Source organism: Cuculus canorus, chromosome 5 (genome assembly GCF_017976375.1).
Source record: "Cuculus canorus isolate bCucCan1 chromosome 5, bCucCan1.pri, whole genome shotgun sequence".
Taxonomy (NCBI): domain Eukaryota; kingdom Metazoa; phylum Chordata; class Aves; order Cuculiformes; family Cuculidae; genus Cuculus; species Cuculus canorus.
Genome location: NC_071405.1, coordinates 11,265,091 through 11,291,727, shown reverse-complemented (window position 1 = coordinate 11,291,727; position 26,637 = coordinate 11,265,091). Strand labels below are relative to the sequence as shown.

Here is a 26,637-nt window from a genome sequence, read left to right as displayed (position 1 = left end):
TCCTTTACCAGCTGTGTTAGGAAGTTCCAGAAGTTACCAAAGTTTTCCAGAAATTCCCTTGACTGCTTGCACCCGGCTGTGTTGCCCTTCCAGCAGACTTCAGGATGGTTCAAGTCTCCCTGTGAGACAGGGTGTGCAAGCATAAAGCTTCTTCCAGCTGCCTGAAGAACATCACACACTTCTTCATGATCAGGTGGTCTGCAACACTGGCCACCTTGACCTCCCTTCTTTAATCTTAACTCATGAGGTCTCGGATAGCTTATCATCCGTCCTCAGGCAAAACTTCATGTGTTCCTCCAGCTCTCTTCCCTCGTCACCATCCCCGGCTGTGCTTCCTAAAGAGCTTATATTCATCCACTGCACTCCAGCGATGTAAACTATCCCACCGCATCGCTGAGATCCCAATGACATCATAGCCCTGCAATTGCATGCATGCCTTGAATTCCTTCCACATTAAGCCAAGAATTGTTTTGAAGTCTGTTATAATTAGCACCTTTAAAATAACCCAGTAATAATGTCACCCAAAAGAATAATCACATACACAAAAGGACTCCTTCAACAACAAGAGGAGGAAAGGAAGAAACGATCCTGTGCGTTTTATTGGTATTGAAGTACAGTTCCATTACAATTGGCTAAATATGACTTTTTTCTTTTTTTTTACTAAAATGCAACATATTAAAAAAGCATTAAAAGAAAAACTGATTGGTCAGTTTGCCATAAATACAAAACCTGTTCACAAAATTGTTTTTTTTTTAAAAAAAGCAGCCTGTTTTGGACATATAACTACACGCAACTTCATATTTATGGCCCAGTTCACTCAAGATAATAAAAACAGTTCTACTTTCTGCACTATAATTGCTTTCTGCACAAGGATCCAACACAAAGGTTGTTCTTGGGTTTATTAATTACAATAGGCAAAGACACACGTGACTGACAAGATGCAGGTCTCTTACTCTTCTTCCTAGTACGAATATTGTCTTCTTTTGGAGGAGGCGTATGTACAGGTTTCCAAGGAATGGGGTTACAATATGCTGGAACTGGGTACCAATTTCCATCAGCACAGCCTAAAATGTTTAGAAAATACACATAACTAAAAAGGAATATTTATACTACAAGCTTTACAATGCAAGCAGTTATAACAATCATCTACACTAAGACAGACACAACAGCATGCTCAGAGGAAGACAGCATAGGCCCATCACAATTTAAGTGATTCAAAGCAATAGATCTACCATCTTTTTCTTTTTTTACCAATAACTGGCATATTCTTCATCTCCATTTAAAAAAATAAGTGGTCAAATATTGTGTAACAGTCAGAATGCTCAGCCCTTTGTATACTTGAAAGCTGTAAATTTCTACAAATTCGCTACTTTGCATTATTCCAAAGCATGTATAAACATAACTTCCTGTCACCATATATGCTAAGCTCACGTATTTTTCCATCTTTGCTTAACTGTTATTCTTCATTTTATTGAAGAGAAAAATACACTAATTATCCACATATACATTAACAATCTGCAGCTAATAACTTCAGGCCCATAAAGCAATATCAGAAAACCTAGAATGCAACAGAAAGAATATGTTGCCCTATCAGTCATTAGTCTGTAGTGAAATTTCAGTGCATATATCATGTGGTAGGGTAAAACAAAGTCTATAATAAATTTTATTGCATAAACACGTCTGAATATAGAAATTTAAAAAAAAAATCACTTGAAGAAGTGATTGCAGTTGTCAGGAAGTAATGAAGGTCCAAAACAAAACACAAAGGCAAAGTGTATCACCTTCTATAAACACATGTAAGCAAAAGAGCAAAGGTTGTTCACCTGCTTTATACATTTTCTTAAATATAAAGAGCCTGGAATTTAGGTGCTAAAATATTTTCTGTTATGAATTCAAGTAACAATGATTTTAATTCTATGAAAAAAACCCAAACAAAAGTATAGATATATCTTTAAAGAAAATTTAAGTAAGCACTCAAGTGTAAAATGCAGTACTATTTCTTACTGCTTTTCTGAATTTGTACCATGTAGGATGACAAGAAATACAAAAATAACGTAAGACTTACCAACACCACACTATCAACAGCATTGCTTTTAACAAAGCTAAATTGAAAGGAAACCAGAGCTCAGAATACAGGTTGATTTCCATATCTTCTTTTTCAGATAGGACTTCTCTCAGCTTATTAACCTTTGCATCACACAAAAATACCTCTTTTCTAAGGGAGATTCAGGTGCGATAAGCTGACCCACAGCTACTGTAACATAAACACTAACTTACAAGAATGCCCAGATAACTGATGCACTTCACAGATACTAGTGATTTGCTCTAGTGGTTCCTATGTCTGACAAGGAAGATGACATAAAAATCCATTATAATTTGGTATGCTAGACTATTCTCTCAAATAGTATCCTTTTCCTCCTAGAAACCATGATGGGCTCTGAAAAATTCACAAAGAGTCTCAGAGTAAAAGCTACTCCAACTTATACCTTATTCATTTCCATGTATCAAATTAAATACTGAATAAAAATCTTCATCAGGCTTCATTTTACATTACAAGATTAGAGGGAAGGAACCATAAACCTACGTCACTACATATGTGTAGTAGGAGTACAAACCTGTAGACTTCCCACGTGGGAAGCCATAACCATTTAAAACAGGACATGGCTTATTTCTAGCATTCTGTAGCCATTCCTTAAAGATCTTCTCTGATCTCTCTTTCTTCTCCTGCAGTTCAGCTTCCCTTTCTTTTTCTTTTTCCTAAGAATAAAAAAATCTAAGTTACTCATACACAAACCACTATACAACTTACACAAAATGGTAACTGAATCTTTTGCAGATTCCCAGACTGCTGAATATATTTCAAATATGTTTTTCAATACCAATATATTTTCTCAACAATGTAAAAGTTGCATTTTTTTTCCTTTAAATCTGAATTAAAAAGACCCAACCTCCAAATTAATCCAGTGTTTCTCTGAAAGAAACCTCTCAGAAACCTTTTTGAAGACTCCGTGTAGAAGCTATACTGAACATAACGGGCAAATGACCAGGGCCTGCTGTGCTGCAGTTAACCTAAAGAGGCTACTGCATCAGGGACAGCCATCCGCTCTTCTCATTCACCCATATTCTTACAGCCCTCTATCAGCCATGACTGGGTCACCTACAAGCCTGGCGCAGGCTTGGGGAGCCATGAATCAGAAGTTTAATTGATAAGGACCTACATAATGAAGACGTGACTAAAAGAATGTACGTGGGTTAAGTCCATTTTCATTTTTTGGGTCTCAAGGCTCCTGTGCTGTGCATTTAGTGGCTCAGCAGAGACAGCAGATCAGTAAGATGGAAATAAACACTACCAGTATAGAGTATTTATAGATGTTTTAATTATATGGGAAATTTTGAAAGACTGCAAAATTAAGGTCGTTATTAAGGCCTGAAAACTGAAACAGTTTACGGTAGTTTAAAGTTAATCCAAAGAAATTTTTATACGTCATTGTGAATTACTTAGAAATGTGTTCTGCACTTCAAGAACAACTGCTGTAATTACAGGAGGAATATAGGTAAATTCTTGTCAGCATAATCTTACCCCACACTTGGCTACAACAGTAGTGTAGTACTCCTATAATATATATATTATAGAAAAAAATTATACTGAAATGTTCATTAAATTAAAATACAATCTTCACAGACAGAATATTTGGTCACACATTTCATAGTTTTTGAGGCATAATCATTACCAATATGTGGTATTTCAGAGGAATTCTAGGCGATTCCCACCAGCACATCCTCATTAGAGACAACTAGAAGATCTCAAAGCGTGTACTTTAGGAGTTTTACAATAAGAGATCTTCTGAAACTCACTATAATAATATACAGATTAATACATGATTAACCAATAACATAAAGAAATAACGTTAAAATTAGAATTCATAGCATCAGATTGGTACAGACAGATATAAAATGCTTCTAATTAGAAATATGTGGAAGCATAATAATAATGTAACAGTGGTGCCAGGACAAAAAAAACCACAATGCCACCTATTTTTTGCCTGTGTCACCTGTAATGGACTGAGTAATAAAGGTACACTGTGCAGTTCGTATTTCTCTTTCCCTTATCACATCACAACTGCAGTGGGTATGCAAAGACTATTAACAAAAATACATTAATATGCATTTTGCTGTGCTGATCATACCTCAACATCTTCCATGTACCAACACAACAACTTCTCAAAGTTCTTCTCAAGTAGAACACTGCCACTTGATACGTTGTAATCAATTTAATCAAATAATATATTTAATAAAAGTTAAACATTAGGTATCCTCATCCAAATAAATGATTAGTTGATTAATACCTTCTCTTTCTTCTTCTTTTCTGCCTCTTCAACTCTCTTCTTCTTTAACCATTCTTTATACTTTACTTCAGCCTTTTCCTGTAACTGCATTTTTTCTAGTTCCCTTGTGGCCTTTTCTGCCATTTCTTTGCTCAACTTTCGTTCCTTTTCCCTTCTTTCCTACATGACACAGATCAAAGTAAGAGAATAGAAACTTTTCAGTATATTTGAGTGGGCAATACTTTTGAAGAACACAGTTAATTGTATTACGTATTTACAAATGAAATTATCATAACCCTGAAAATAAGTCATATTGTAAGCTCTCTGAAGACAGAACCTATTTATCACTAGGTTCCAGATATAATAGTTTTAAACACAAATTTGCCACAAAACAATAAAATAATTTACTTTCAGGACTCCTTGTGTTATTATATTTACTACTCTTTTATTTATTCAGACGTTTTTTAAAACACTTTAACACTTTCAGTATTTCTGGAAACTATATGCTGCAACTCTTAACAGTGGTATGTTAGTTGCACTTTTCAGTGAATCCAGAGCCAGTACAGTTCCAAATGGAAGTCAGACAAACTGCCCCTGCTCAGAGTCAATGAGATATGCAGATTGTTCAGCATATTTAAGCACAAACTGGTATGTAAATAAAAGATTCACATGAAAATCCAGTTCACGTTGGGCAGTATTCTCTACATTTTTAATAAGTGAATAAGCATACAGGCCTCTATGAATCAATCTACACATTTCTCCTCTTCAAAAAATGAAAGGGAAAAAGAGAAAACACATTCTAGTGTAACTGACAGAGAGGTGAAAATGCTACCTGTATAATTTGGAAGGTATAATATACAGACATTGTCATTCACTTCTACATCTTTTCCGTGTGTCTGTATCTAATGGTACACAACATTTTGGGGAACATTTTCTAAGCAAACAAGCACACATCAATGTTCTTTTCTTGATATGGAGAAGGAGGTATTTTCATTTGAAGACTAACAAGAGCTCTCATTTCCCTTCCCTGTAACCTTTACAAAATGTCTGGGATTCTACTGAATCAGTACTACTTCTGCTTAGCTTGCTCAGCTCTGAAGAACCTGCATATACACAGAGGCAAAAATCTTTACTAGACAAGCTGTGCACATGACTCGGAGGAGAGGCAGAAGGCTTGAGATCGAAGTTTCTACTTTATAGAAAAGAGCTGTCGAATAAAATCATTGGTTTCTCATAAGAAGTCTTTTTCTCGTATGCTCCCCTGTATACTCCTCTTGAAGAAAAGGGACGTGTAGTCTAGCAGGAACTTACACTGACTTAGAATTATTGTTGTTGGCAGCATTGATGTCAAATGTCTAGAACTACAACTGCAAACTACAATAAATAAATGGAAAAGATGAAAAACACATTCACAAGAAGAGTAGGAATAGACTTACTTTCCCATTTTACCTCTTAGATTTACAAAAAGGCAGAAAGCTAGAGCTCTGCCCTGCTCACCCCATGGTCCCCTCCCACTTCTTTTTTCCAGATTTATTGCACTTCTGGAAAATCCAATTAGGCATTATGAAGCAGGAACCATAATACTGGAACTAGGGGCCAGCACTATTCTCTCAGTCTGGTCTCAATGGATATATGCTGATTCAGTCCTCGTGCTCTGCACCAAAACTTACAAGTAATCTCATAAAGTTGCACCACATAGAATAAAAACTTTAGTCTATATTGCCCTGCAAAATACTAACTCATTTCTGCCATTTATTGGATGAGATGATGATGCAAAAACAGAGCCAATAAAGAGAAATTGCATTGCTTTCAGGTTAAAACATTTGCCAGTTTTTGTAAGACACAGTACTGGATAATAAATGCATTTATGTTTGAATCCTTATCCACACTACACGAAACTGGCAGACTAAAGAAATAATTCTAAGCATAATCTTAGCTTACTCTTGGCACTCATTTTTTTCTGAGCATGTTATAAAGCTAAAGTGCAAACTTCTTACCAGAAGAAGTCCATTTACAGAACTGCTTGAGGTAGTGTGCCCATCCTGCGTTTGCCAACACCAGAAGAATTACTATTTTAAGACTGGCAGCTAAATGACGTATTAACTGTGTTTTTTTCTCCACCTTTTACAAGCTATGCCTTATTAACTGTATTTACCATAATCTCCAAGGTGGATGCTGCTTCTCCTGAACCATGATGATACTTTCAGTACCACTGTTTTGGTATACTTTTGTCAAAACAGAGTTATTTGTGTACACAGTGCACACAGTTTCACAAAACAATTAGTTATTAACTACATTTTCTCCTTTTTTTTTTTTTCATTTCACTTCTAATACATAATAGCTAACGTCAGCTGAATCTGTTCTGCAGTGTAGAGAAAATGGTCAGATATGAGTATACTCCAATTTCAATGCACATTCTGGAATGTAAAACTCCATATGACCACAAAATAATGGAAATCTTACTAACATGACTGTTTGCAAGGCCTGTACACATGATAAAATTATTATTTACAACTAAGACAAAGGAAAAAAAAATTCATTCTAGAACAAAAAAGGTGAGATTCTGAAACATTTTTGTACCAGTGAAGAATGGAAATGATCTTTCTTGTTATGAAACAAACCGTTCCACGTTTAAATAAGTTAAAAAGGAAAAATAATCTACGTTTGGCAAATTGTGCACATCATAAGTATCAGCTGCCTGAAAAACAAATAAGCAGCTGTCTAAGCTTTTCCTCCTTCTTCATCTAAAATTCATCTTACTCTCATTTATTCAGTGCTGTTCCTCTGTCCCTTCATTACCAAACATTCCCTGCATGCATGTCTCAACAACTCCTCTTTCAGCACAATGGTAGTCTGGAACACATAAAAAGCATTAATGTATATAAGAGATACATACTAAATCAATGGGTTAAAACCATTGGTGAAGAAGGCTTACAAACATTTCAAACCTTGTTGTTTGATGGCTTATCTCTATTGTACATTAAAGTAAGTTACAAAACTAAGGCTCTTGCAAAGCTACAGTCTTTATCTAAGGGTCTTGTCATATAAAAAGTATGAAAATAAATAAAGGAGAAAACAGAAAAAATGGGCCCCTTCCATATCTAGGGTAATTGTTCAATAATGGACAAGTCTAAGCAGAAAATATACTAAAAACCTTTCTATAGACTGTAATTAAAAGGCAGAGAAGCTCCTTGAGTTACGTATCTTTGATCACAATACTTCAGATGAGTTTAGCTACCTAGGTCAACCTAAATTTCATTAGGTCCTACACAAACAATGATATGCACGCTACCATGAAAACCACAACTGTTGCTAAATTTTACTTTCAGTGAGACATCCTTAAGATGGGGAGACTTCCTGCAGAACTGCAGACTTTGCAGCTGCCTACAAATTATTCCGCAGACAAATCAGAAATGCTTCCTCTTTCTCTCACGCACAGAACAATTTTTCGTTCATAAAGTTAGTGCACACCACATTCCCAGCTGCTTTAATAACCTGTTTCATATCAAGCTCCTGTCACCCTGGCCTTCTCAGCTTCCCCAATCTCCGTTACTTTCCCGTATACAAGCCTATTAAAAATGCTAAGAATGCACATATTAATGTACATGTCCTTCAATCGTCTTTTCACTCTCCTTCCACATATATACAGGGGGAGAGAAATTATATAATTTGTTTATACCCAATACTTGGTGTTGTCAGATTGGGTTTTAAAAATTCTCTTTGATCTTGTGTTCAAAACAGACGTGATCTATTCACTAAACCACTAGCAAATCTACGTGTACTTTAAAATATGATTACAGGTATTACGTAAATTAAGGTATTGATTGTAAAACATTCAATTATTCATTGCAAGAAAGGCTCGTTCTCCCACCATCCCACCCAAGCACATTATTACGGCAAAAGGATACAAATCTGCCCTGCGGGTTCACCGCTCTGGGCTATGATCCTATCAAGCATCAGAACGTAATAAAACCTGGGCTAGGTCAGTACTTGGAAATCCCCCACTCAAAACAAATCCAGCTGTCCCATGGACGAGTGATGGTGACTCAGTAAGCAGCATGTGTCTCACTGAGTCAGTACTAAACCAATGGCTCATCAGTAGAACTACTAACTTTTCCAGAAAAATCAGACATGGAGAATTGTCAAAGGAATTTAAAATCTGAAGAAGTATCCCACTTTCTTCCTTACAGAAGGTTGACATACTAAATAATTTTCCATCAAAAAAAACAAAAACCACCCATCAAAACTGAGACACTACATCTAACTGGAAGCAAACCAATAAAATATGTATTTCTGTATTTTCATAGCACTGATTAAATAAGAGGCTGGAAATGGTAAAGTGCAGAGCTGTTTTCTGTTCTGCATTTTCTATGTAGAATGTCACCGAACAGAAATATTTCCAGAAATTAATATTGTGGTTTATATTTTTAAGATACTTCTCACAGCAATCTTCTCCCATTTTCTGGTCTGCAGAACGCTGCAGACATTTTTTCTCCCCTAGACCGATGGTTCTATTTCACAGCTGTTTGAGATCTTAGCTACCAAATTCTAGCATCACTTTATGCTGACTGATGGCAAAATATTGGAAAAATCCACACTGCCAACATCAGAACATACATCTCAATTTCCTTATTTATTCTCATACTAATCCTGAATGTCAATCATATTTAGCAGCCTCAGAAATCTGGGTTGTTCAGCCAACTGTTATTATCTTTTCGATTCCGCCCTATTACACAGCTCAGTCACCAAGCCTAGCCCACAGAAATACTTCTTTAATCTCTCTAGAACTGGCATGTGAAAAGAACAAGAGGATAGAAAGGAGGTCAGTGAAAGAACACTGAGCTGCAGTTGTCTACTGACAGGCAGGTTTACAATGATTTACTGCTCACGCTCACACAAATTCAATGCAGACCCCACTGTAGTCTAGTAACTGGAGAAGTAGATATATACATGGATCTTTCTAACAAACTACGTTCCTTTTAAGTGGGTACTCAATGTGTGCAACAAGCAGAAAGTCTTAGTGTACTTGGTCCCTGAACACTCTTGGGATTTTCAGAAGATTGCTGCTGAAATACATGAGCACTCATATTTTTATCATCTGCCACCCTGAATCCCTCCTCCGTAAGTCAATCTAAAACTCATTCTAATACTAAGCACCAGAAGTTACTTCATTCTAAAAGTCTGAATACAATTATGATTCAGGTGCAACCCAAAAATTATAACCATGGCATTGGCCATGCATTACCTCACAGAAAAGTTTATGCATTACCTCACAGAAAAGTTTATGCATAAAGACACATCAACACTTTGCTAAAAAAAAGAAAGAAAAAAAAAGAAAAAAAAAAGTCTGTTTTGTAAAGTACTCCAGATCTGGATGCTGGAAAAAACACAATATGCAGAAAAATAACCCTTAAGAAATTAAGCACAGAGTCACAAAAAAAAGGTTAGATATGTAAAGAGAGACTTGGGCATATAAAAAGAAAATTTTAATTCTGAAATGCAGTTGGTTCTCAAGATTGGAAAGAATTTATGCTAGATATTTAAGCTTTCTTCACAAATACATTTCTTCAAAGGCTTCAGTCTTGAAAAAGGTGAAGATCTCAGCATCTCTTTCAAGTCTAAACTGTTGGTAAAAATCACAGCACATCAGGCTCTACATAAAATGTAGCAGCAACCACTGCTTTAACTCAGAGCAAGAGTTCAGCTGTTAGTATATTAATCTAGGATCAGGAAAGATCCAGATTTCATTACCTCTCTGCCTGAGGGGATACAAACTAACATGTCCCACTGTGGGGAAAAGACTTAATCTACCAGGATGCAAGCTGGGATGACAGGATTCTCCACCACTTATGTTGAAGCAGTACTGATGCTCATCAAATAATTAACAATTTAGCATGAGTGAGCACATGACTCTAACTTGAAAGTCATGCTCAAGCTGCTGAACAATCTGTGCTCTATACTAACAAAGATGAGATAAAATACATGTTAAACAAGATGCCTTTGGAGTAAGAGTTAGAATCTACGTCTCTCTCCTGTGAGGAATTATGCAGCACACCAAGAAAGAAAGTCTGCTCCAAGAACATCGTTATTCATTATTTAGACATTGTTTTAGTCTAGGCTTTTGTACTTCTTACTGCTTTTTGCTTCTTACAAAGACTATCAGCCATCAGCAAAGTAAACTATAAGAACAAATTTCCAGTGCGAAAATATCAGAATAGAATGTCCCCATCCTATACCTGTTTTCCATTAAGTAAGTAATGTGGATTCATGGAAGAAAAAAATTAACAACAAAAAAAGTTGAACATCAAAGTTCTATGATTAATGCCTGCCTTGCTCGTATTTACTTTTAAGAAAGCATAAAAAGTGGTGCATTATTCTCTATGCAATAATGCAGAAAGCAGTTGAAACACTAATCAAATCCACATTGGTATTAGAATAATTAGTTTTTTTTCAATGTCAAGTGTGTAACATCACTTGCAACTTTGTCAGATACCACATTAATATAGCATAAAGTACTACACGCAAGTTGAAGGATGCAAGCATTCTGCTTTTGATATTTCAGATATATACACTGTTCTGGGAGGGAGTTAATTTTCTTCATAGTAGCTCCTGTGGTGCTGTGTACTGGATTTGTGATCAGAACAGAGTCCAAAACACAGCAGTGGTTTAGTTATTGCTGAGCCGCAGTTACACAGCTTCAAGGCCTTTTCTGTTTCTCACTCTGCCCCAACAGCAAGCAGGCTGGGGGTGCATAAGAAGCTGGGGACAGCAGATCCCAACTGACCAAAGGGATATCCTATGCCATATAACACACTGCTCAGCAATAAAAGCTGAAGAAAGAGAGAGGATGTCAGGACGTACAGGACTTACTGTTTGTGTTTGTCTTCCCATGTAACTGTCATGGAACATGAAGCCCTGCTTTCCTGGCAAAGGCTAAACACTTGCCTGCCCATAGGGAAGTAGTGAATTAATTGTTTACTTGCTTCACTTGTGTGCACAGCTTTTGCTTTACCTATTAAACTGTCCTTATCCCAGCTCAGGAGTTTTCTCACTTCTACCATTTTGATTCTCTTCCCCACCCCACTGCGGGGTTGTGAATGAGCCACTGTGTGAGGCTTAGCTGCCTACCAGGGCTAATCCACAACAATATATAATATATTTACATGTACACATATGCATATACATGAATTGAATACTCTAGGTATTTGTAAGTTCATATTCTATTGGCATTCTAAGAACAAAGTAGTTTTGAAGTGCCAATAAAGATGGATTAAATATGACTGGAAGATATAATAGTAAATAGAACATAGAGGGTGGAGGGCACTGCATCACTGTTATTTTTTTTTATATATTTAATCAAAAAGCTATTGTCATTAGGCCTGATCTTTAATCCTAATATTTTATTCAGTATGAGTTCATAAAAGGTTCTGACTGTTACAACAATGTTCTGAAGAATTAAAGTCACATCAGTTTACAGACAATTCCCAGCTTATGCATCCACAATGCATTTCTCAAAGCCTTTGGTACTTTGATTTGAAGGCAATTAATCAGGAATACAGCAATTACACATATCTTACTTAAGTGTTCAATCCCATAGTTACTGATAGGAATAAAAGAGACTCCATATCCCAGGATCAAAAGGTCATGTAAAACGAGAGAAGAAAAAGAAACTTGCTACTGTCAACGAGCTTTCTATTGCAGGGCAAAACATTAGGAAGTCAGTCACATGTAGCTGGGGTTTTTCAGATACAGTCTTGTAAAGATAGCACTCTTGATAGGTGGGCAAGTCTTGAACCCAAATTATGCTTACACACTATAAAGGAAGGGGCTTACATGAAGAAAACATTTCATATGAGACTACATGAAGGTCCACAGCCAAACCCATCCTCAGTTCTTTAGAGAAATACCAATAAGAGGTCACAGAAGAGAGGGAGTCTGGAAAGACTAAGGTTTTATTAACCAAACTTTAACAAGGAGTTCTTCATATTGCACCTCATTCCTGGGAGATGAGGCTGTTAGGCTAAAATCTTCTTCCAGAAAGAAGGCTATGTACATCTTCAATTAATTAACTTAAGAATAAATGAGGGAAAAAAAACCAAACTGGCTTCAGACAGCAGCTTAGGTATTTTTCAAAATAAAAATAAAAATTAAAAAAAATAGTTTTTCAATACCTACTTAAATTTTAGTTCTATGATGAGATGGGGATCGAGGACATCAATTCCCTTCTTTTTAAGCTTCACAGTTCAGCCGTGAGCTGCCTACACAGAGCTCCTTACCAAACTGGAGTCTAAACAGAGCAATTGGCAATCAAGCAAACATTTTAACACACCAGAAGGATTAAGGCAGATTCTAATGGCTTCGCTGATCTATGTTCAGTTCTGCATGACACTCAAATCAAGACTGCTTTAATAACGAAAACATGACACTGAACACTGACAATTTTGCCTTCTCAGCATTCACAATCATGCTGTCCTCATTTTTACAAATAAATCTAACAGCACAGAAATGTAAGTTTTAGCTATATACAAAATCACATTGGGTTCAAGTAAATTTTATCCTGCTATCAAAAACATGCTTGGAGACATTTTTAGAGCTAAAATAGTTTGATTAATATTCCTGTAACTTGTAAAAAACGGAGCTCTTACACCTACAACAAAACAACAGAAAATTTACTGTTTGCTTACAAACAACTCAACCTTAGGAGAGAGAGAGAAGTAGGACTATTTTTGTCCGGCAGAGATCTAGTACGTTACTGAAAATTATAAAGGCATTAATAGAACCAGTACAGCACCTGACAGTTGATTTTATTAAGCTTTTAATGCCTAATGAGCTGCAAAATTTCCCCATATTTGCATAAATACATTCAGAGCTCAGAATGTTCTTTGATAGCTCATATTTCAATATATTACTTCATTTATAGCCTTTAAAATGACAAAAGCTATTTACATAGAATATTAATAAATGGTTATGATTCTTTTATTTTTCACAGCATATAGTTTTAAATATATATTAACAATAAAAAATGAAACTGCCAGTGAACAAAAATAGTGCTCAAGCTTTGCTTTCTAGCCCCACCCTAAAGAACTAAGAGTCAGAGCAGCACAATTGACATTGCCATGCAACAAAACGCAAGAACACCGGTTTAGCACACAGAAAACCAGCAGTATTTTTTTTCACGGACATACAAACATCCTCCTTCTGCCACAAACGTATCTCACATTCACAGTATAAAGATTTTTCCAGCAGTGTCTCCTGGTGCTGGATGCTCAAGATGAAGGAAAAAGCATCATGTACTCAACCATCCATTACTTCCCATGTCAGTACAGTATTCGGCAATGGGGAAGGAGATCACGAAAGTACTGCCTCCTGTCAAGTAAAGCAGCTTCTGCAGTCTACACAAAGGGGCTCAGAATCAGTAACTGGATATGAAAAATGTGAGCGGTTAACACATATTTCAGTGAGGAATACTGTGAATTTTGCCTCAAGGAGTACCATTCGATATTTCTATGAGGAAATTAAGTGAGCTCTCCCAACTGAAAGAGGTATATACTCTCCCCAAGACAACTATAGCAACTGTCAGCACCTATGAATCTAACCTTAAACTTCATGTGAAATCTTCACACAATTTTAAACACCATCTTAATCACTGAATTAACATATTTATCCTTCAGTCTGTGTCCAAATCCACATATAATCTTGTGGAAACTTGAAGTGGTAAGATCTATGCAGCACAAATGTTAATATCTTAAAGACAGCTAAGCTTTTAAGTTCAGTTTGTTCTTGATTTGAGCCTGGTTTACAGAAAAGACTAGCCAATGAATCATCTGATTTAAATGAAAATCAGATTACTTTTGGTAAAAGCTTGGGACATGGCCTAAGGATGACCTTATCCTTCCAAAACATAACATTACAAAGTGCAGAAACAGATATGTTTTTTTACCCTGTCTTCTAGACTGATGTGATTACCATAAAAAAGACTTCCTGCTACTACTGACAATAGAAGTAGTTAATCAGTAAATCCACAAAGACAAAGGACTTTGGAAGACCCAGACGGTAGAAGTTTGCAGAAGCTGAAGATGGGGAGATAGGGGAGAGGTGCCATTATGGTATTTTTAATCAACTGTTATTTGATTTTATTCAGAACCAGAATTACAGAACTGTAAGCAACTGGTATTCCTACAGACTATAAGACAATGAATGTATATGTCCACAAACTACTGAGGGCTGAACAATCCCAGACCTCCTAAACTTTCCCATTTTTGTCACCCAGTACACACACAACAGTGCCTCACTGAGGTCAGGATTCCGTCTGCTTTTGACCCCAGACTTAGGCATCCCTCTCAAGAGAGCTCAAAAAAATTTTTGATCCCACTCAGAAATGACTTTTTGGATGAAAAAATTGCTAACTGTGGTCTACTGAGAATTTCCTGAATCAGGCCTCACACCTCAATTATCCCTCTAAACTCTACCACGCTATTTGCCTGTCCACAAGGGTACTTAACTAAATCCTTCTTCTGGCTTTACTTGGTGTACAAGGCCTTGCAGACAGTTAAGATGTACACTTTACCCAAAACGCTTGGGCATTGGACGCTAGGAAGTCAGAAAGAGTAGGGTACACTGAAGACCAAAACCCCAACTATAATTAGCAAAACGGCACAAGACGTAGCTGAACTGTCAGTTATCTGACTAATCAGAAAACAAATATCATTATACCTTTTGTAAAAAAAGAAAATAATTCAGTCTTGGAAAAATGTTTAACTGTGTTGGTGTGGTTTTATAATTTTCAATTAAAACAGCAAACCAAAACCAGGGTTGTCCAAACAGCCTAAGTAAATTCCACACAAGTTTACTTAACGTGGTATGTGCTAGAACATTTGCATTTAACGCAACATTTACCTCTTCTCTTTTTTTTTGGACCCATTCCTTGTGCTTCTCTTCAGCTATTCTTTTCCTCTTTTCACATTCTTGCTTTTGCTTCATCTTTTCAAGCTGTATATTCATTTCCTAATTAAAGAAAAAGTACACAGCTTAAATCTGTGGTGACCATGTGCACCAGTATACTCAATACTGGAAATAGTGCTGCAGTTAAAACAACGTAAGCATTAGATTTTTAAATTTTTCCTTCATGAAGATTTTGGAAAAGATGGATGACAGTCAACACAGAACATAAATATAATCAATGAAAATGTACAATTTTTAGAACATGCATTGAAAATACACATTTTAATTAGGCTTTGGAAACGATTCAACATAACAAATCACTTAGCATATTTAAATGCCCTTTCAGTCAGTAGAAATTTAATTTGCAGCAGTACTTTTCTACAATATTTAAAATTTACATGGTTTACTGGCCATCAAAAAGGCATCAAAAGCTAAGTTTAATATTAATCACTTGTGATGTCCAGAACTAGAGGAACCTTAGGGTTAAACCCAAAGCTTATTAAAGCCAAAATTATTGCAGATTTTACAAAGTTTGAAACAAGAGCTTTATTTGGAGAATCAGAGAAGAAATTCTCAAGTATTTTATCTTTACAGGACATACAGAAAGAAACAGGAGTTTCTTTCTCCAAGAAAATGAATCAATAAAATAAAAACATGACTAAAACGACCATTTGAGGTGTCTAGCTCCTCTACTTGCAGCATTAGCACAGAAGTGCTATTTTTCAATGAGGCTTCATGCCTTCAAACATAGATACAATTACTTCCATGAAACTGATTTTATGGTCCCTACACTGCAGTCAGGTTCAGAAAGAACTCTCTTATGACACTGAATTTTAATTTCGTAAGACATCAAGAAAAAATAGGAGCCTACAGAGAGCTCAAAGCAAACACAACACAGACAGAGTTTGAAAACAGAACTCTTGCTGTATTGAGGCAAAGTTACAGCAACCAACGCCTCATTTGAGTTCTGAGACATCTGTATTGCAGGGATCCTGGTTTCCACAAAAGGTGACAACACTGTAAGTATCTTAGAAGACCCCATCCACTATCCACTTCAAGCATTTACTCATATTTCTGACCTTCAGGGCAGAGTTGGCGCTGCTGTCAGCCAAAGATCTGGAACTTCACAGTTGTTTCTCAGACTACCAGTTTGGAATATTTTTTATATGCAAATAAAGTAATATATTTTTGTATCACAACCACATACTTCATTCTTCATTTCTTGGGGAATACAAGAAAGCTGCAGAGGGGATTTTTACAAGAGCATGGAGTGATAGGATGATGGGGAATGGATATAAATTGGAAGGGGGTAAGATTTAGTGTAGATATTAGGAAGAAATTCTTCACAATGAGTGTGGTGAGACACTGGAACAGGCTGCTCAGGGAAGTTGTAGATGACCCCTCCCTGGAAGTGTTCAAGGCCAGGTTGGATGGGGCATTGGGCAGCCTGATCCAGTGGAAAGTGTCCCTGCCCATGGCAGGGGGGATGGATCTGGATGATCTTTAAGGTCCCTTCCAACCCAAACCATTCTACGATTCTATGATTCTACTCTGGCATCTTGCAAAAATGTTGATTATATATTTTCCCCCAATATAAGCTATTTGAGTGGCCTATATTGCAGTTTAACTTCTAATGGTTTCAAAATGTTACAAATTAAAACTTTTACCTATTCCAACAATTTCTACATGGCTTTCAGTAGTGCTTGTCCTAGGACTGCTCCTAATTTATATTTGAGAGACTTCTTCCAGATTACATTTAGTACTGTATAAATGCTGTTGTGTGATACATAAGAATAAATTGCTTTGGTTCCTCATCAAGACCACATGAGAAGTCCATATGCAAACTATGACACCAGAAATTACTTTAGCTCATTTTTTATACTTAAAAATCAAACCAGGAAGATACAATTACCAAACTGTAACCCAAAAGGAAAGTCATGAAAAGTGAGGTGAACACTAATGGATCAGAACATATTCCTCAAGTTTAACAAACAATTTTGATGTTATACTGACCTCTAAAAGACTGATCCAGAACCTTCCAGCTGTGAGTGTTTATTTATAAACAGCATGAAGCAGGCCACATAAAACAGTTATGTTATATTCACTTTACAGAAAGTGAATCACAGAAAGGTTAGGACATTGCTCAAGGTCAACTTTTACATGACTGTTCTAACGACTGTATTTCCAGTTTGGCTTTAAATAACTGCAACTACAAACATATTACTCAAGAAAAGACACAGCACTCTCAATCAATTCTGCCCCAGCTTCATTATTCAAGAACCGTTTATCTGCAAGGGGGTAAAAGGTGGAAGGAGGGGGAAAAAAATGCTCAGACAGGTCCTGGGAAAGGACACCAATCGGCTGTATAATTACACACTAAATGGGTAACAACACCATACCTCATATCTAACCAAGTAGCTTGGCATGCTTACACCCAGCATACGCCCTGCCATGTTCTGTTACCTACATGCAGGCGTATGTACCCATGATGAAAATCACGGTACCAATTATATAAATACATATTAAACTTGAACCATTACTTGACAGTTGGAAAAGAAAAATATTATACAGAACCACTTCAGTGAAGCATAACGTTTAGCAGAAGAGAATGCACGTAGCATGAATTGTGTTAGCACTGTCACATACAAAAACTACGAAGGCCCAAGATACTAAAAAATAGTGGACAAAACTAATTGTGTTTCTGCAAAAGAAAAAAAAAATCCTGTATTTGGTACTTGCTAATTTCTACTAGACTTAACAGTAAGACAACTGGAAGTATTCACCTCTACAGCTCTAGCTTGTAAGCGGGCACGTAGCTCCTTTTCTTTGCCAATGAACCATTTTTCCCATGGTGAAAGATTATCTTTCAAAGGCGACTCTTCTTTTTCCCCTACTACCTCAGAGTCTTCAACCTTCCTGAATTAAAAACAATAAATGTGGAAGAATATTATCTGCAATATATTTAATTAAAAAGTTAAGCAATACTATTACCTTGAAAAATGGCATTTATGGTATATTGCGACAATGACATTTCTACTTGCTTAGTAATAGCTGGAATGGATAAATGGCATTTCTAATGTACCTCTGAGCAGCTCCCTTACATTCTACTTACTAAATTCCAGCTTGTTAGTGTTCCAAAGCGTGGAACAGATTCAAGCATTACCTTTTGTGAACTAAACAAAAATGAAAACCAGAAACATCAAAATGTCACCTTCATTCTCATATATAGAAAACAAGGAAAATTATACATTTAACATTAATATCCTGACCTTGGTCACAGAGGCTCCATGTATCAAGGGGCCTTTAGTATGAGGAAATTATGATCAAGAATATTGTTTCTTCTTTCAAATCCTATAGAACTGGATTCATGGCACCAAGCGACCTCAGGATTAAAAATCCATTCACTCTAATAGGTAAAATTTTACATCCTAAGAAGATTTCACAGAAAACATACTTAAGAAATATGGCTTGCATACAGTACTTGATGATATTATACAAGGTTCTATTAGACTTTTAATAGGATATCTTGCATAACTCACTCATAGCTTCTTTACTCATGAATAATGCAGCAATCCTAGCCCCAGGCCAGAAATATCTTTTATAATATTCTATACCTGTACTATATCATAACTAAGATAGTATATAAGGCTCTGAGCCAACAAAAAATGAAAACATGCCAATAGATTCCTTTACAGAACTTCCTCTGTCTAGTACAGAATTTTTTTTCATAACAACAAAACAGTGAAACTAGACTTCACTTTAGGATGTCAAACACATATATGGGCTCTGGAAATACCTATCTACCTACTTCACTACAATGAGTAATTGTTTGCTCAATTCAAGCTGCAGAAGAGGCAACCAAACCAGCCCAAATAATCTGAAACTGCCCAGCTTAGTTTACATCCTTTAGCTTGCAGAGGTCTCTTCAAGCCTATATAGTTTTGAAAGAAGCGAGTTAGAGAGCAATTACATGAACAGATAGAAATCGCAAAGTAACAGGGCAGTAATGGGGGGGAGGTGTGCACGTTTGTGTGCATGGGACATAGAGAGATGCTCAGAGCAGTCAATTCCTCAGAGTCAAAATGGAGTATATAACCGTGTTTGGCGAAGGTTTTTTTACCATGTATTGGGTGCTTTTACTGCACAGTAAAGTCAGCAGCCCTCAAATTACTTCCTGCCATGTACTTTTAGTACACGCATAAGTGCTAGAAGCTAGAGCTCTTAGATACCAAAGCATAAGATATCTGCTTTTTTTTTTTTTTTTTAATAAACAGTATGACATATTCATGGGAAATGTCCTAGTAATCTTTAGAATACATTCCTGCGATACAAAGCATTTGGGGACAATGACAGTACTAAGCATTTTTTCACTATTACACACATGTGCGTGTGCTAACATGACTGCTCACCAGCCACGCTGTGACACATCCAGGGGAACTGCTTGACACTGAAACTAATGTGCAAAAGGGTTGTTTTCCCCACACAGAATCACCCCCAACCCTCTTTATACTGTGCCTCCACAAAGACGTGGCAGCACAACGAAACTGATAGGACACGCTGACACAGCCAACTCTCAGATAGAAAAGCAGAGGCCAAGCACTCCCAAGCCTGTCCTTGTTCAACACGTTCTGCTGCACTCAAGGGTTTTTACGCTACAGCGTAAAAAGACCAAAAATTTAAGAGTCTGTTTTCAAACAGGTACCTAAAATAAGGGATGTGACTTAAGAATGCATAATAACACATTTTGTTAGAAAACAACTCTCTGAAAACTTTATTAAAGATAAGGATAAAAGTATTATGCATTCAAATTCAGGAAATCAACATAACTTTGTCCAGACTTGACATTTTGGGCAGGGATACTTCCTCAATACATTCTTTTGCTGTGCACGATTTGCATTATGGCACCTTGTACTAGGAGAAAAAGGACTAGCAGAAGGAATGAATTAAAAAAAAAGAATATTTACTATGAGTTCTCCTGTAGCAGTACTTATAAAGTTCAAGCTGCTAATTTCTCAAAACAAAAATTCACAGTAATAAACTAAAAACTTATCGTATACAAGTAAGAAATAACAGAAAAAGAAGTCTAATCAGAAGAAAACACAAGTTTGACATGAAGAATTGTTACGAGAAGCATTTATCCTCTTCAGTGGTACTATGCCTAAATCCCTCTGATTGCACCAGAGCCCTGACTGGAACCCAGGCCTTCTCAGTGTGCATACCAGACACTGGTCATGCTCTCCCTGACGTATTTTGAGCTACACAGACCTTGAATTTCATGCGACCATTTTCTGAAATGTTAGCATGTTCCTCAGAATAATTAAAATAACAGACTTCCTAACAGTACTGCATTCTCAAACATTCATTTATATTTAAATAAGCATCTTAAATTGAATTAGGTACATTTGGCATTAGAACTGAAGTCTGATTAATAGAAAATACTGTGATTATCATTTACCATAGACTCACTTAAGCCATGCCATCAAATACAACGCTGATCCATAATGAAAGCATGAAAACGCCTAACACCATTTCACAAGGCCTTGTTTTCAGCTTTTCTCTTCTGCAAATACTCTATTTCCCACGTTAAACGTCTGCCTCCGGCTAATTTTTGCATAGTTTTTAAGAGAACAACAAAAAGACTCTTTGAGAGACTGTGTGCATACGCGTGGGGGGGTAGTGGCTGTGTAAGAAGTGTTTTTTATTATTACACCTTTGAGATCTTGGCAGTTATACACGGAAGCTGCTACATGAACACTCGGTAGACACTTATTACAACACAGCACCAGTATTATTCAGATGCAACATCTGCATGAGTGAAGTGTATATTGTGCCCACAGAGTTTTATGAGACTGTTCCAGCTCAGGCCCTAACAGAGGTTGTCTTCAGTTGCATCTTGCCGCTGCCAGGGAATACTACAGCAACAAGCCCAAAGAGAGAACTGCTTCAAGCAGCATCTCAAACTGCAAAGTGATACAGTAGTTTGAACCAAGTGCTACAGATCTTCAAGGCACGTGAACAAAATTGCTTACTGGGAAGGAGTAAAAGGAGAGTCAATAGAAAAACCCGAAACAGAAGGGACCGTAAACAGGCTAATACCCTTCTCACCCTGAAGGTTCTGACTATACTTAAACACTTTTCCTGGATGTTTAACACCTTTACAAGAAATCCTTGTAAGAAAAATTCAGCGTGGCCCACATTCCTTCACTCCACGTGGGAGCCATGCGTCGCTCTCCATGGGAGTTTGAAGTGTACTCTAGAATCTTGCACTCTCATGAAGCTTAGCTGTCCTTCCCTTACCCCAGTGGCACTTTTAGCTCAGTTCAGTCTGGCTGGTTACATCCACCACCAGTTACTGGTCAGATCTGCATAGCTTCCACTGCAAAGGTCATATTTCAGAACGAGACAGGCACACCCTGCTCTTCCCCTTTCTGTTTTACAGGGAGGAATAAGGATTATTTATTATCCTGTCATGCAGAGGAGATCCCGAGGGAAAGAAGACCTAGTAAGTTGGTGTATAATTAAAAGGGAATGAAAATAAGCCTCAGGAACAAGACCTGCAACGTATACACACAAAACTGACTCTGGTTATAGTTATATACGCTAGGCAAAATAGTCTGGAAGGATATTTAAAAGGATGACAGGAGTAGCTGTGCCTTTTTAACTTGCAAAGGCTCTGAGGCTCAGGCCAATGTTACAAACCCTCCCAAATACTCAACTACCCACAGAAAGACTGCAGCGACCTGCAGCTTCCCAAGAAGCAGTAAAAAGAGAAAACCACAAGGTAAAAAGGAAACAAGGCACCTAAAGCGCTTATCTCTGCAAACAAATCCCTAGTTACGTGAAATAATCTCTAATCCCCAAGGGCTGGAGGGGAGGGCGGTGGGTACGAGAGGTGGGGGCGGCACGGGGCTCCCTGCTCGGCCCTGGGCCCAGCCGCAGGGGTTACCTATGGCCTCACCGGCTCAGGCAGGCCGCCGCCCGCTCCTCCTCCTCCTCCTCCTCCTCGCCGCTGGGGGAGCTGAGGCGGAACGCGGGAGAGAGCGGGGAGCAGACGGAGGAACTGAGGGGCTCCTCGCCCTCAGAGCTGTCAGAAGACAGAGGGCTAAGGCGGGCAACCCTCCTCCTCCTGCTCCCCCCAGCGCCACTGCTCATGGCGGCGAGCGGCACCTCAGGCGGAGGTTAACGGCCACTTCCGGGGCCGCCGCGCGCTCCCGGCAGCCCCCGCGGCGCCCCGCCCCCTCAGCCAATCGCATCGGCAGCCCGCAGTGCGCCCCGCCTCCCGCCGCCCCCGCCCCGTCTGAGGGCGGAGCGCGCGCCCCTGGGGAGGAGGAGCGCGAGCGCGCGGGGTGAGAATCGGCCGTGAAAGGTATTGTGTTGCCCGTAAAGTCCTCCGAGCAGGCGCTGCCACAGGACAGCCAGGTGATGGAGGACCAGGCAGCGTGGGTTTATGAAAGGAACTCACCTGATCGCCTTCTCTGACAAGGTGACCGGCTTGGTGGATGAAGGCTGTGGATGTCCTGTTCTTGGACTTCAGTAAAGCCTTTGACACCGTTTTCATAGCATTCTGCTTGAGAAACTGAGTACCACACCGGCCTGGACAGGCGCACGCTCTGCTGGGTTAAAAACTGGTTGGATGGCCGGGCCCAGAGAGTGGTGGTAAATGGAGTTAACTCCAGCTGGAGGCCAGTTACAAGTGGGGTTCCCCAGGGCTCAGTGCTGAGTCCAGCCCTGTTCAGTGTCTTTATCAATGACCTGGATGAAAAGATAGAGTGTACCCTTAGTAAATTCATGGATGACACTGAGCTGGGAGGAAGTGTCAGTGTCCATCTGCTTGAGGGTAAGGGAGGCTCTGCAGAGGGATCTGAACAGGCTGGATCGATGCACTGATGCCAATAGGATGAGGTTCAATAAGGCCAAGTGCAGAGTCTTGCACTTGGGGCTCAACAACTCTGTGTTGTTACAGTCTTGGGGAACAGTGGCTGGAAAGCTGCCTGGCAGAGAAGGACCTGGGCATGTTAGCTGACAGACAACTGAATAGGAGCCAGCAGTGTGCCCAGGTGGCCAATGGCTTCCTGGCCTGTATCAGAAATGGTGTAGTCAGTGGGACCAGGGAAGTCATCCTTTCCGTGTACTCAGCACTGGTGCGGCTGCACCTCAAATATCGTGTTCAGTTTTGGGCCCCTCACTACAAGGACATTGAGGCAGTAGGGCGTGTCCAGAGAAGGGCAATGAAGCTTGTGAAGGGCCTGGAGAACAAGCATTATGGGAGGCAGCCCAGACAACCGCAGTTGTTTAGCCTAGAGAAGAGGAGGCTGAGGGGAGACCTTATTCATGTCTAGAACTACCTGAAAGGAGGTTGCAGAGAGGTGGATGTTGGTCTCTTTACCCAAGTGATAGGTGATAGGATGAGAGGGAATGGCATCAAACTGTGCTGGGGGAAGTTAAGATTGGACGTTAGGTGGGAGATATTTCAACTCTTAACGTTAACTCAGTCATAAAGATTGCCCATGTGACAATACTTAGGAATTTTGCGATGGGCTTTTTGGCACCTGGGCTGTAGATTCATAGACACCTGAGACTGTAATTTCTTTGCTGAGAGGGTTGCATCTCTCATGTCTCTCAGGAGCATGCATTTCTCTCTCCTTGCTCACTGGATCCATCACCGGGCCACATTACCTTACTAACAAAGTAGAAAACTATCCAGCTCTTTGGCCAAGTAACTTGTGGTCTGAGCAAGTTAAAGCTTATGGAGATATCTGACAAGCACTGAGGCCACAACACAACAAATACCAGGAGTGCCCAGACACAAAACGTAAGGAGTGGAGGGGCAGAAGTGAGGTTTAAATGATTTTCCCCTTTCAGTGGTGGATCATCTTAATTTGTCTTCCCATCTCATGAGAAAATGCAGTCTTGGCAGCTTGGAGAAATACTATTATAGTTCCTGTAAGGAAAAACAACTGTTATCCTGTTGCTGGTAGTATGTGCTCATAACCAACCGATCATCTGGAACAGTTTTCCACTGAAAAATACAAAAAAAGTCCGAATGCACCTCTGATCTAAACATTCCTATAATATTGACTATACTACTACGCAGCAAATTGATATTGGTGACATTAAAATAACTCTAGCTATTTGTGGTAGATTGTTGAGCTGATCATCATCAAATAAAAAGTCAAGTATTATCAGCTACAGTGTATAACAGAACAAATTACACCCATTAAAATAATTTAACCTGATGATTCAAGTATTGCAGGCAATAGAATTTCACTAGAACCTGAGTTTCCTGGCAAGAAAAGTTACAAGAAAATTTCAAATCAGACTGCATTCTGAGGAAACAAGTTGCACAATGCAATGCCTCAGCTTTGGTAAATCCAAACCACCTCTGGTTTTACATTAACTTCTGTGTACGTGCTGCATGCAGCTAGGAAATAAAATAAGTATAAAAGTTGTTTGTGACTAAACAAGCATAGTGAGCAGTTCCACATCATGGTGGGCATCAAAAGGTCAAGTATTTAAATAAGCTGCAGACCAACATAATTTTAAAACACCTTAGGAAGGCTTGAAAACCTCAAAGTCCATCTTATCAGGAAGACTGGCAACAGTCTTAAATCAATACTAAAAAAGAAAAAAAAAAAGTCCTATCTCATTGAACTGAGAAATTCTGGAGCTCACTGCCCTTGGGCATCTCTTGCATCCAGTGAAGCCCCACAGCTGCTCATCTGGGATGGCCAGAAACTATGAAATGAGTATTTCAAAGCAAGGCAGCAGCCAGCTGCAACCTTGCCAACGATGCAAACATTTCAGTCTTTCTCTTCTCTCCCTAGGTTGTTATACAGAATACGGTAATTCCTTGGAGATTCAAGAACAGGAATTGGGCAAATGCACCAGCATTTATGCATTGATATGGCCTATACAGAGGGTGGCAAAAGCCAGTTCACCTTTCGGGAAATGAAAGCATTGTTACTGGAATGGCAGAAGCATCCAACTTTGGAGAGAAGTGGAAGTATGAAATAGCATTGTTGTTATTCATCTTCTTAATGTTCTGCCCAACTTGTCAAGCCAGCTCCACAGCCACTGTGCCCTAGTTAATACAGGCAGGGTAAGAGCCCAAACAATGTCATTGTGTAAAACACTTAGGATTGAAACAACAATCCTGCAGTTTCAGGTACACAATTCCCATGGCCACAGAGGACTGACAAGCAGACAAATGGCATGTTACAAGGACATGATTCATAGCAAAGCCTTAATTCTGTGAACGTTGTGCCCTAGTAGGAAAAACTGTGTCTAAAAAGCATCTGCCTTGGCAGGAATTAAGCACTAACACTGCTTAAGCCTATGGGCAAAATCAAACTGACATGATGAAGCACCAAGTTGCTGCAAACAACTGAGTGCAGTGAATAAATATATATATACACACACATATACCCCTTCACCTGTTGTTGTTACCATTGTGAAAAATCAGCCCAATTTCTCAGCAAAGAAATGACGAAAGCTATATTCAGTCTTTCAGCGCTAACTGAAGTGCTAACACCATCACAGACTACGGAATAAGTAACCATCTAGCAACAGGGAGTTAAATTCAGAGTAAACACAGAGCAATATAGTCACAGCCCTGTGCTCTGTCTGTTTAGTCACGCCAATCAGCATGACTGAACATCCAAATGCTCCTGGCAAATTGCTCACGAGTAGTCCCTAATTGCCATTGACAGTATTTGAAAAAACATTGCACATAGAAAATTATGTCAAGACAGCAATTTTACAGGTAACAAACGTAGAAAGGAATTAAATTCTAGGCATACATCAACTACCCTGAACCACAAACTACCCTGATTTGACAACTCTATGAAACATTTGAATTTGCCAACTCTTCTTTACAAAGGACTTGAATTTTAGCATTTCAACTGTAATCTGCATCAGCTCAGACTCCAAAAATGTAAAAGCCATCAGAAAGAAACCTCTTAGATCAACTTAATACTAGCCAGATTTAATGAAAAAAATCACGTAAAATTGCTTTTGGATGAAATGTCAAGCTCCCCACTCACATTCAGGAACACAGAAAAAGCCTAAGAATAATCCTACAGAAAAATAAAAACTTACTGTGGCTTAGACAGCAAGCCTTAAGCTTGAAGAAAATAAAGAATATCTTAATTTTACTAGCAACCTGGAAAAAAATTTGAAAATTTGAACCAAATATAGTTGAAGTTTTTCCTGAGTCTTCAGATTTTCCAGTGCGGGGAAAAACGGTGTGGCAGGCACGAGAGCACGGCAGAAAACTACTTGTCTCCACGGTCTGTGTCAGAGCACTGCCTGTACTTGTCTACTGGCTATTTTTGTGCCTGCATGAGTATTTCTGCTTGATTAGAGAGGCTGT

At 38.5% G+C, this 26,637-nt stretch overlaps 2 protein-coding genes across 9 annotated transcripts in view; both read right to left on the bottom strand.

Moving 5' to 3' along the window:
- The window catches only part of LOC128852429 (uncharacterized), a 102,556-nt gene extending 102,220 nt beyond the window's left edge, over positions 1-336 (bottom strand). For all 4 annotated transcript variants that reach the window (XR_008450268.1, XR_008450269.1, XM_054069197.1 and 1 more), the window contains exon 1: positions 38-336. Coding sequence is in view for 2 of the 4 variants with exons in the window: in XM_054069197.1 (XP_053925172.1) it covers positions 38-266 (229 nt within the window). In the remaining 2 variants the exon portion in view is untranslated. The remainder of the gene's footprint in view (positions 1-37) is intronic.
- Positions 337-593: 257 nt separating this feature from the next.
- Positions 594-26,575, bottom strand: CCDC34 (coiled-coil domain containing 34). 5 transcript variants are annotated; one of them, XM_054069192.1, is made up of 7 exons: positions 26,364-26,575; positions 22,729-23,018; positions 18,050-18,182; positions 15,222-15,329; positions 4,347-4,505; positions 2,616-2,757; positions 600-1,064 (listed from the first exon to the last, which is right to left on the bottom strand). In XM_054069192.1, the coding sequence occupies exons 4-7, from the start codon at positions 15,324-15,326 to the stop codon at positions 850-852; spliced, it is 621 nt and encodes a 206-aa protein (XP_053925167.1). In that variant the 5' UTR covers positions 15,327-15,329; positions 18,050-18,182; positions 22,729-23,018; positions 26,364-26,575; the 3' UTR covers positions 600-849. The 5 variants fall into 5 exon arrangements, with proteins under 5 accessions (XP_053925165.1, XP_053925169.1, XP_053925167.1 ...); XM_054069190.1 differs by lacking the exons at positions 22,729-23,018; positions 26,364-26,575 and adding an exon at positions 22,225-22,470 and having other exon boundaries at positions 594-1,064; XM_054069193.1 differs by lacking the exons at positions 22,729-23,018; positions 26,364-26,575 and adding an exon at positions 22,213-22,332.
- Between the last annotated feature and the right edge of the window lie 62 nt (positions 26,576-26,637).